We start from the raw sequence: 12045 nt of genomic DNA, 5'->3' as shown, positions 1-12045 counted from the left end.
ATTAAGGTGGAAGAGATATAACCATATTAGTCTCCCATTTCTCCCAAATTCCAGGCCAAGTACGTGGAGCTCAGATCAGCACAGGGCCAAATAAAGGCATAAATTAAAACTTCAAAATTTAAAGACGGGAAGCTATTTAAATTCTTATATAATGCATGAATTGGCATTGTTATGGGTCCTTTGGAGGAAGGCTTCAGCAGATGTGATAATAATGTTGGCACATTTTCAGATATTGTACTTTCAAACTATAGTTTCTCGTTAATCAATATTGGGGTCTTTCAACTCAATGAATGGGTTCTCAGTTGAGTGCCGGAAATGTGATTACAATTAGTGGTGTTAAAAACGAATAGAGTCGATTGCGAACATGCTTAGATTTAACTCAGAAAGACTCGACTCGAACTTGGTATATTTAATAATTGAGCCGATTATGGACACAAAATTATGCTCGATTATTAAATGAGATATGCTTGTATAAACTTGGCCCGACTCGGTTAATAATGTGAACACAACTCATATAAGTACGGCTTGACTCGTTCATACTCAAACTCAGTGTATTTAATAATTGAGCCAATTGTGGACACAAAATTAATTTTGATAATTAAACGAGATATGCTTTTATAAACCAAGCTCAACTTAATTAATAATGTGAACACAACTTGTATAAGTTTGGCTTAACTCGTTAGCTATTGTATGTGAGCGCGCACGCGTGCCTTATATGTTGAAGGGTCCTTGGCAGCCTCAAGGAATTTGAAAATTCTCGTAAAATATAATTTCTTATATTATGGCCCAGACAAATGTCAATGATCAATAGCAGGACGTACTAAACAATTTGGCCAAGGGAACTCATATACAACAAACGCCCTAAATGGCTAAACCTAGTAGAGGCTGAATTTGATCCGATTCGATAATCAAAAGCTTTTTCCTGGTAGGCTGACCGAAAAGTCTCAAATTTACAGCTTTTTAAAAAAGGTTCTTGCTTAAATATTTACAGGTTGCATTAGGGTATGCTCAAATTAATATAGTAGTACTAAAATTAGTTAAAGTGGGAAGAAATTAAGAGACTGGTAGTGTGAGAACTAGGTGTGCCTTTTTAGTCAAGTACTAATTAAAATGCAACGTACACCATGATTTTAGATTAATAAAATTCCTTCATTAGATTTGATTTTTTTAAAAAAAAAAAAAAAAAAAAAAAATTAATCTATTAAATTGACTTTTATAACTACTTTTAAAAATGAATGTGAGAATATACATTTTACATAAATGACGCATTTAAATAAAGCCCCTCCCCCCCAAAAAAAAAAAAAAAAAAAGCGTCGGAACTAAAAGTAGAAAACAGGAAATGGATTCATAAATGATCTCAAAGGAACCATAAACGACCCAATTCTCTACATCTTCGACAAAAGCCAAAAAAAAATTGTCGCATAAAGCGGTATAGGCACAAAAGAAAGGACACGGGCAGGAGCATGACTGTTGCGAGATCTTTCAATCTTACCCTAGCCCCAATAAAGGCAGTGCATGCAGAAGCATGACCCTCGAGAGATATTTTAACCCTATTCGAACTTATGCTAGGTAACAACAACAACAACCATCGGGAAGAAGTTGAGGATAGGGAGGCATGGCCGAAACAAAATGAAATATGTCGTCAAGGAGTAACAAACTCTAGATACAAAAGTCCCTACAACAAGAAAAAACCACAATAAACAGGGTGATTGAAACCCACAAACAACAAAAACAAATACAAATACAATATTCAATGGTTGGTTGATGATGAACTAACATTTAGACTAAATACTATTTTGATTTGGATATTTAGCTATTGATGACATTCACCCCACATCAAGAGATGTCTAATACATGGAATGCCTTAGGGGATTGGCCCTGTGGGCAACGTAGGAGGTGGCGGCGGGGGTTCAGGTGGTCGTTGCTGCACTAGTTTTGCCAAGAGCAAAGGCTGGCCTTTCCTCTGTTTTACGGCAACAGGTCCACACAATCCTTCCCCATCCCATGAATGAATTAACTTCTCCATTTTCTCACCTTCTCAGAGTAATTACCACAAACAGTTTCATACAAGAAAAAAGCAAGTGTTAAAAGATGATAAATAAACAAGTAAACAACACAAAATGTGAAGCAATAGCCTATACATATATGCATGTCAACCAATATAACAAAATTTAGAGAGAAAAAAGGTGCCCCTCTTACCGATGGCGAACAAGCTCCATGCAAGGAACAGGGTAGCAAGCAGAAGAAACCCATGGAGGAAGCGTCTCTTGACCTTCAACCTCATGTTAATTGCCTTGTGGAGGAGGCTTGCGAATATAACAAGTAATATATAGGCACTCCTGTTTGAATGTTGCCATGCATTTTCAAACCTACCCATTTTTACTGGGTCAAAGATGGAGTAGATACCATTTACAATTCGATTAGTATATAGTTGGTGACGTTCAATTTTGAAAAATATCCTAATGAAAATAAAAAGGCAGCTTTCATGTTGAAAGTGAAAGGGTGCACCATTACAGATTTACAGTGCCCATATATTTTGATTATTGAGGAAGATATATGGCAGATTAGAAGGCCACAAAACATGCCATCAAACAGTGTAAGTTTCAAATACTACTTTTATTTCAATGAACCATTTTCTCAGGCATATGAAATCAACCAAATGAGCTTAGCTACTAAAGAGAAAGCAAAATTCTTACACTTAAAACTACAAAGTAGAATTCAAGTTCATTGCTGCAGAAACACTTTGTATTTAGAGCTATCTTTACTAGAATCAATTTCTTGAAACAAACAACAAATAATTTGGTTAATTGATCCTATTTTACCTTCTTGACTTCCACCTTCTGTGCAGCACTATGCACTGAAGTATCACTTATGATTGACCTTTTTGTCTACTCATTTTCCTTGAAGAAGAATGCTACCAAGAGAAAGGAAACTAAAAAAAGATGAGTTCATGCCACCAGAAGTATTTACTGAAAAAGTCAGGCTGCCATAATGGAATCTAATCACCCTTGCAACAACTTGAACCAAACAATACATGAGCAAATCACATAAATTTTTGGAGTTGAAAAAAAAAATGAAAACTTAAGCCTTGGTTTAGTCAGAATAGTCACCTGTGGGTAGTAATGGCCACAAATGTGGACAATAAAAAAGAACAATAACCAAAACTATGTCTGATTATTCAAAGACTTGCCAATGGAGTGCAAAAATGAACACTCCAACAAAAATAGTGCAATCGCAAACAATCTCCTAGAATAGAACAAATAATCTCAATTGCACAGGACATGAAATTTGGAATCCAATACAGGTTATTGAGTAAGATTTTCAAATTCAAATAATTGGGTTCTTCAGACTCAACTGATTGATTGTTTGTTGAATTTGCAAAAGTGCAAACAAGTAAAAGTACAAGGTGATTTTAGAATTTGGATTAAGGAGAACATTTCATGGATTGCATCTCCCAAATAGAAATAAGGTTCAATATACATAAGAATAGTGCACTACTTGCTTAGGAATTTTATGTATAGTTACAAACATAATGCGTGCTCTGAATTAGACTATAATTCATAATGCTGGCAAAAATGCAGAAATTTAGTACTAATTAAATTGACAAGTCAGATCTTAATCGCATGCTCCTGCGTTGATAGATGCAGCAATGTTTAATCAGCATTATGGGAAAGAATATTCTGATATATTGTTTGTGATTCCAAGGTGAAACAGTAAATTTACCATGTCAAAGCAACTTGGCATAGCATATATATAATTAACATCAAGCTTGCATGAAGATGTTTTCTTTTTTTTAAACTATTATTGATAATTTACATAGACATGTAGTGAGTGTTCAACCTATAACCTCAGCTCCATCCCATTCTTATGGAGGGAGGAGAATGCCATTTCTGCTAGAGCTCACTGGAATCAAGCTTGCATTAAAATTCACGAGGAGAAGCACAATTGGATGATAAAAACAAATTAGTCTACTCACTTCCAACACACAAAATCCCACATGAAAAACACCAGAAGAAGACCAAGTACAAGAAATTGTCTGGACTAGAAGTAAACCAGAAAAACCATACACAGATAAGCAAACCTGAATAGAGTTGCCAATTGTTTAGTCATAACAACTCAACATTCTTACAATTTGCAAGCAACAAGAAGTAATTTTCTATCATTTTTATCAGCCAGAACCTTATTTGGTAAACGTAGATGTTATAAATCAACATTTTTCCATTTAATAGGTATATTTTAACACGAAATCTATTGGGATTAGGGCACCTCAAAGTTCTCAACAATCGCTAGTTGCAATTTGATGGATCATAATCAACTTTGAACCAATTGGAACCACAGCCGTAAAAATCCCATCGATTTTTAACTTGTAACAAACGAGTAAACGACATGTTATTTTTGTTAGAAGACATTCTTTATAAAAAAAAAAATCAAGAGAAGAGATATTTCGAGCAAAGTTGACAAATTGGATATCCCATAACAAAATTAAGGAACAAGTACACCAATGTGCTCCAACAAAATTGAACAAAAAAAAAAAAAAAATTACAATCTTTTCCTATCTTAACAGACACCATCAGTAAAACAGAGTTTTGGTTCTCTGTTTTGATCATTCACAAGGTGCTAGGAAAGTAATGTAGCAAACTCAGGATCCCAAGAATCCACCCATGCATCAAGCGGCAGATGTCCACCCGCGGGGGAAGGCGGTGGCGGCAGATAACCGTATGAAGCATAAAACTCTGACGCAGAGTCATCATTACTGGCTAGCTGACAGCTCATCAAGGTTTCCAAATATTCATATGAAACACTCAACTCAGGGTCAGAGTTATCACTAGCTGGTAGACGGGTTTCCAATTCAGACTCAGGCGTTCCAAATTCAGATGGACATTCTGATGAAGGGGTCGCAGTGGCTTGACATTCGACATCGCAGCAGCGCATCTTCTTTCTCTGCTGGGATCCGTCCTCAAGTAGCGGTACTTCTTCTTCTTCTTCTTCTTCTGTATTAATGGAATTTCGCAATGGAGATGGAGTTTGAACAGAGATGACGGTGGGAGAAGAATGATCTTGAAAGCATCTTTTAACGCCAACTCTTGATCGTGATTCTTTCTTTTGGATGGTGCACAGAACCCAGTCAGTCGCCCGTTCTCGTTCTCCCTCCCCAACTAATGAGAACTCGTGCATTAACCAGTTGGATTTCTGTTTCTTCACCTTGAAGCAGAAGAGTTTCCTGACCCCAATAACATCACCCTGACCATCGTAGATTTTGTCGGCAGAATTCTCATGCCAAACACCGCAACCCGCTGTTCGTGCCACTCGATTTTTGCTGAGTTGTTTTAGCCTTGTAAAAACGTAAAGCTTCTCCTGATCACCACAGAATTGCCAGGGATCCTTTTCACCATAAATATCAAACTCTCCGATGCCATCCCAACCTATATCTTCTCCCCTTACCTTGTTCAACAAATAGAAGCCTACCAGCTCTTCGTCGGTGGGCTCAAAACGAAATCCCACTGGCATCATCATCATTATTCACACTCGCAACTCTCTGTTTCACTCCCTCTTCACTCTCTGTTTCACTCCCTCTTGAAGCCATTGCCCTTATATAGAAGCCCGTGCCACCGACTTAGGTCCACCGCCTTAGCTAAAGGCGGTGGACCAACGACTTGCCGTTCTTGAATTTAAATTTTGAACTGGACGACTTGCCGTAGAGATTCAGCGGAGAAATCCTCCAGCCTGCAAGCTCCTCCGCATCCTCTCGCACAACCTCCTTTTTTTTTCTTTTTTTTTAAACCTTTTCCACATATTAAGATAGAATAGTTATAATAAGAGAAATACTAGCATCTAGCAGCAAGAGATATTTTATTTAGAACGAAAATTCACGTCACTGCCTTTAAAAAAAATTAACATGTGTCTATATACCTGATTAAAAATATAAAATATTTAAAAATTTATAACTAAATTACTAAGGTATAGGTCACTTTGATGTATCTATGAGTCAGATCTTATGACGGTTAATATCTTTGTGTGTTCGCATGTAATATTATGCAAACACTTTCTTTAATAAGGAATCCAAGTCCTTTGTCTGGATCAAAGCGATAAAGAATATTCTCATTTGTTTAAATTTTATTGGGAATGATTATTCTGAAGTGTTTTAGTGGGATTTATTGAAACTTATATATATACAAGATGAGATTGAGTCTCACAGGATACATAAGAATAATCATGCAGTTAAATTAGTTACTCAAAGAAAATAAGTAGTACACAAAATGATAGTATATGGATTTTGGTTTAACTACAGAATGATTCCATAAAATGGTAATATGAAATGTAAATGTATGTCACGAGGATTAATTCATTTAAATTAAAAATATAAAAGACAGAAGTACAAACTTTTCTTTTACTGAAATAAATGGCGACTGATCTCTATTTTATTCTCACTCTGCAACACTTTTTACTTTTAATCATTTATTTTTTTTTCCCTCCAAAAACACCCAAAAAAACACTGTAGCAGCCCTTCCTCTTATCTCACCTTTTATATCTCTCTTTCTCCCTCTAGCACCGGCTCTACAAAGCCAAAAATCCCATGAGGTACAACACTCACCTCTAAAGGCTTCTCCTCTTTTGTGCTCGTCTCTTCTCTCTCCTATGGTGCTCTCAATTTTGCACACTCCACAAGGACGTAACATGTCCTTTACTCCTTTTATAATAGTTGAAAGTCGGTCACACATGGGAACAATTTTTTCTTAATCTTGAAAATTGTTTCCAGTTTTTATTTTAAATTTGAATTTTCCCTATTATGGAAGAAATTAAATGCGGTATTTTTGTTATATAAATAACTTAATATTGTTAGTCCATCAAAAACCAAGAATTGAAACATGTAAATAAGTATTAATTATTCACATGATCAGTTGAGAGTTTTGCATTGCTTGATTGTGAGAGCATACACTATTAGTTACATTGAGGATTTAGGATCATATGACTCAAGTGAGTTGAAATTAGTATAATACGGGTTGGATTAATTTATATTTATGAGTTAGTATAATTATTAAGCCATGTGAGATATTTAGGACCGTAGCTTACCATTATAAATTTGTATCCGACATTCACATTGATCCACTCTATCTCATAAGACACCCCCTCCGTAACTTGAATCTATAACGTGGTATTTGACTCTCAAATCAAATAATACAACCTTAAGTATAACTTATACACATATGATAACGATTGTAGTTTAAGCAATGTGTGACACTTGAAATTGTAACTTGGTGCATGTATTTGGAATTCAATGGTGCATGTATTTGGATACTTGCTATTTAATTATTTTGCCTTTATAAGAACACATGCGATCTGAATCTATAGAAGGATGACACACCATTTCTATTTTCTTAAAAAAAAAATAAAAGAACCTAACAATAATGCATTGATATACAATATAGCATTTCTCATAATTTATTCACCATTAAAATTAAGTCACGTAAATTTGTAAAACAGTTGTAATACTTTAAGCATTTTCCATTTTAATAATCTTGAAATGAGTATTACAGCCTATGCTTGGTTTACAATTATTAGACATTAATATATATAATAATTAAACACTTTATATATATTATATTGATAATATTTAATATCATCTTTCAAATATGATGCCACATGCAAGGGCATTTTATTTTATTTATTTTTGAGTGAGGGCATTTTACTAAACACGATGACACGCCACTGCCAAGGGTATGGGTGGATCTGAAAAGGCTCCGGTTGAAATTTGGTTGAAAACAAACTTGTTAGCAGCCTCAGTGTAGTGAATTCCATCCCAATTTACTCTGACTGAGGGGCGTGCACATGAACCCACGAATATTTGGCTTCCATTCACTGTGATTGTTCCTCCACACTCAACACTACTGCTATAGTTGTACTTCCCTCCATACCCACAACAAGCAACAAGTGGAAGCTCAAATCCTGCATATTTCCAACCAAAATTATATACTTGAAAATTCTTACATGCATTAACATTTATTTTTAAAGCACGTGATTCTCACATAATGCTTACCATATTTGTTTGGTTCACGGAATAGAGAGTACTTGGCAGAGTAGACGTCTACATATGTAATTGCAGCTAAAGGAAGATTGATCCTGAGCTGAACTATGGCCTCCTTCAACTTGTAGTTGAAATATCGAGCTACATCATTATAAGGCTTTGCGCAACCATAGTTGTCTCTTCGAGCTGATGGAAAATTGGTCAAGATATAGGGAAGGCAACCAATTGGCCCTGTGTTGTGGATCCAAAATGATCTAGCTCCCAAATCATATATTCTCTACATCATCATTAAACTTCACTTGATTAGGCAATAGATATTAACAGAAAACAAAACCCAGTTACTTGTTTTTATATCTTATTCCTTAATTAGGCCCTAAAACGCAAATATTTCTCCTGGAGTAATGGATTGAGATTCCTTGCCTAAATCCCAAAAAATTTGGGAGGGGAATGAGAAAGATAAGTGAGGGTCTCGAAGTGCCCGAATAGGTAGGCTCCACATCTAGGGTTGGCAAATTATTAACATCATTCACAAATCCAACACAAAATTAGCAAATTAGGGTTGACGGTTTTGATCTGTTTAATTCAATTGGTAGAATAAGGCCGATCTATATAGTTTTTTTATCTATACTTTGACATGCGAAAACGAATTGTCACTCTTACCCACACTCTAAAACATGTGGAGACTAGAGGTGAAAAGGCGGGCGGTTGTGTATGTTATATATATACATGAAACGAAGTCATTTTTGTGTTTAAATAAACATAAAAATATATAAAAATCTAGAAATGATGTCGTATGTAGTAAGATATTATCATATTACCATAAAAACGACATTTTTTTATTTTTTCTTTAAAAAGCGATTATCGGTTATTAAGTTTATTAACCACTAACTGCCGGTTAACCGCCTAGGCGGTTAGTGAATTTTACTAAACGTTTAAGTGGTTATGGTTAGCGGTAATTATCTTTTTACCCCTACTGGATACCTGCTTGTACACCCCAAGACCACCCGTACTGCTCTTTCATCCCCTGCCCTAATTCTTTGAAAACCGGACAGGAAAATCTGACTCCATGAGTAATAGGCCTAGAGGAAGCCATAAATGATTAATCATGGTTTCACTTTACCTTAACATTAATAGAGAAGTTGTTGACTATATCGGGGACAGAAGCATTGACTTCCTCTATAGTCATGTTGCTAAAGAATCCTTCACTAAGATCATTCTGACCGATATCAAATGTGTATAAAGCATTTGGAAAATATTCACTCTCGGGCAATAAATTTGCATATATTCCTCCTGCAAGGAAAACAAAGGAAGTTGATAATATAGATATCTACAATTAAGCACCCACAATCTAAACAAATAAATACTAATTTATTAAATTGACATGTACTTATTTTGGACATTGAATTGGAGAAAGTTTACCCTTTTGCCTTATTATTTGTGATCTGATCTTGAACTGCACAAATTCTATGTATTGGACGTCGAGGTAGAAGGGACTATATCCACCTGCAGCTGGAAAAATTGTTGCTGGTAGCCTGATTGTGGAGCCAGCCGTGGCAAAATTTGCACCGTGCCTGAAGTTGGTCCCCAAGGAATCAAGATATGCGCTCAAAAATGGGAGACCAAAACTCGATGCTGTAGCCATGCAATTAAGGTACAAGGGTAGGTAGTATTAGAATATAAATTAAATAATTAAATTTATCACTTTTTATTTTGCGTGTTGAGCTCACACATAAGGGATCAGTAAGAGAGATGAGCGAATATGATTTCAGCTGGCCTGGGCCCTTAATAACGGAGGTTCATAGGCCCTTAATAACTAGCCTAATCTCTTGAAGGAGGGTTAAGATTAAATGTTAGTTTTGGGATTGCGGTTTTAATAAGTGCGGTTTTAAATTTTTTTTTTTTTTTAAATTACATTTTTGAAATTACTACTTTTTAAAATCACATAAGCTTTTGGTAAAACATGTTAAAAAATACTTTTTATCAAATATTTGTTATGAAATCGTGATTTTAGTTTAAATTCGTGCTTTTTAAATCGCAATGCCAAACGCCTTGCATTTTTCAATATCTTTTTAAAAACACAGATTATTCTTACGAAATCACAATTCCAATCATACCCTATAAATCTAGTGTGTATATATATATATATATATGGTTGGTTGTGACTAACACAATAATATTGTAGAATAATTATGAAATAAAAAAGTAATATATTGCATCAATAAAAAATAAAAAATAAAAAAAACTAAACTACACTAACCGATATTATTTTTTCATCTGCCGCCGCCACACCACCTCCCCCCCCAAAAAAAAAAAAAAAAAAAGCGACGAATATATTTTCATCACGTCAAGAAACTCTTGAAAAGGCTTTTGGAACTAGTGCTACCGAAAGTTTGGATTTGACAACAATTGGAATTAAAAATTGCTCTTGGACAGTTTTCTGCAGGATAGCCCTTGAATATATATTTTGTATGAAGGAAAAATTGCGAAGAATCAATGAGAATATTAATTAGATCGAGTTTATCTGGGTCTCCATGGGCCTACCCATGAAATCGATAATGAGCCGGCCATCTGAGAACCTTCCAGCAGGCCTGTGAAAAAAGGTCTCCCCATAAGGGGGTGTCAGTGGTATAAAGGCAGCAGATAATCCACCGGTATCAGAATTTGAGTCTCCAAAGTTGAAGATTGCCGGAAAGGTACAATTTTTCAGAGCAAACACAGGGTTCAGTGTGGAAGCATACAACAAAAGCATGCAAAAGCAAGAGACAGAAATTGTGAAGTAGTTGAGAATGATAGGAGACTCCATATTTGGAGAAACAAAGCGAGAGAGAATGAGAGATATTGCAAATGGTAAGGGAACCAAAAAGGGAATACTCTTTGATATTTGGGATGGAAGGAAAGCTGGACATCTTATCATATATATATACACAAAATTATATATCTAGTGGTGAGAGTGGGAGCCACCTAAGCCAGGGTGTACGAGAGTAAGAGTTTAAGACGGAAAGTATATATGCATGTGTAGCAGTATTACTCTATCTAAAAAGATTGCTTTCCCATTCATCTTTCAAATATAGTGATAATCGTACGACTAAAAATCGTTTATATATAGATTAAGATTATTATTACTTATACTACAAGTTACTGATAAATTCAATGTGAGAATTCATAATTGATTAAATAATTTCACTCTTTATCGTTCAACACATGTTAAAGTTGTAAGAGAATTATAGTCAAATGTGCAGTAACTATGCATTTCCCAATTAATTCTAGAAATTTTATCCTATAGAGAAATTAGTCGGTGTGTGTTTGTTATGTAAAATGTACGTGGAAGAAACCTTTCTGGCATTCATTTATTTTAGAGTTTCGTGTGAGCTTTACTATCTAATTAAGTTGGGTCAATGTTCATGTCACTTTCTACATCTTCTTGTATGTGGTACAAAATCTATCTATTAAGTTTGCCTCTTTAATTTATAGTTACATGTACGTAACTCCATGTCTTATATATATATATATATATATATCCTTCAAAGCCACTTATCGTACAAGTTGAATTGGAACTGAGGATGAACAAAATCTGGATGATTTGACCATAAGATCAAGTGTATAATTTTCAAATTAAATGACGACATAAACTGGGAAGAAATTGTCAGCTTACAGCTTCTGCAGACGAGAAAATTCTGAAATTACGCCCTAAGACCTGGAGACAGAACAAAGGGAGGCCCCCGACCAGCCTCACCTGTAAAGAAAATTATTAAAAAATATTTTTTTAATCTTTAAATTTGTTAGAAAAAATAATAATAATGAAGCCATTTCTATTTCTAAACAACAATGACCCATCTCGGTCATGAGTCATGACAACAAGTTACCTTGCCAATAATTTTTTGTGGCTCAAAAAGTTACAGGATTTCTTAATAAATGGCACATTTTCTATATTTAAAGATGAGTCATATACAATGAAAATGCACAATTTATAGCCATGAAAACAATCGCTATCAATGAATAAATTGTTTTGACATTCTCATGCA

The 12045-nt window shown here is 34.9% G+C and overlaps 2 protein-coding genes across 2 annotated transcripts; both read right to left on the bottom strand.

Moving 5' to 3' along the window:
- Positions 1–4617: 4617 nt before the first annotated feature.
- On the bottom strand, positions 4618–5517 carry LOC132168567 (NAC domain-containing protein 41-like). The gene has a single exon (XM_059579592.1). The coding sequence runs from the start codon at positions 5515–5517 to the stop codon at positions 4618–4620; it is 900 nt and encodes a 299-aa protein (XP_059435575.1).
- A 1968-nt stretch (positions 5518–7485) lies between these two features.
- Positions 7486–10884, bottom strand: LOC132164123 (esterase-like). The gene is made up of 5 exons (XM_059574553.1): positions 10565–10884; positions 9443–9655; positions 9144–9313; positions 8036–8300; positions 7486–7944 (listed from the first exon to the last, which is right to left on the bottom strand). The coding sequence occupies exons 1-5, from the start codon at positions 10824–10826 to the stop codon at positions 7688–7690; spliced, it is 1167 nt and encodes a 388-aa protein (XP_059430536.1). The 5' UTR covers positions 10827–10884; the 3' UTR covers positions 7486–7687.
- Between the last annotated feature and the right edge of the window lie 1161 nt (positions 10885–12045).

Source organism: Corylus avellana, chromosome ca1 (genome assembly GCF_901000735.1).
Source record: "Corylus avellana chromosome ca1, CavTom2PMs-1.0".
Lineage (NCBI taxonomy): Eukaryota > Viridiplantae > Streptophyta > Magnoliopsida > Fagales > Betulaceae > Corylus > Corylus avellana.
The sequence above is the reverse complement of the archived record's forward strand: the minus strand, read 5'-3'. Positions and strand labels throughout refer to the sequence as shown.

What these genes read in the sequence shown, in the direction of transcription:
- LOC132168567 (XM_059579592.1), bottom strand. Translation starts at nt 5,517, where the DNA reads ATGATGATGATGCCAGTGGGATTTCGTTTTGAGCCCACCGACGAAGAG.
- LOC132164123 (XM_059574553.1), bottom strand. Translation starts at nt 10,826, where the DNA reads ATGGAGTCTCCTATCATTCTCAACTACTTCACAATTTCTGTCTCTTGC. An exon ending in GCTCATTATCGATTTCATGG is followed by an intron (nt 9,656 to 10,564) that starts GTAGGCCCATGG and finishes GCATGGCTACAG; the next exon opens with CATCGAGTTTTGGTCTCCCA. An exon ending in ACAAATAATAAGGCAAAAGG is followed by an intron (nt 9,314 to 9,442) that starts GTAAACTTTCTC and finishes TTTTCCTTGCAG; the next exon opens with GAGGAATATATGCAAATTTA.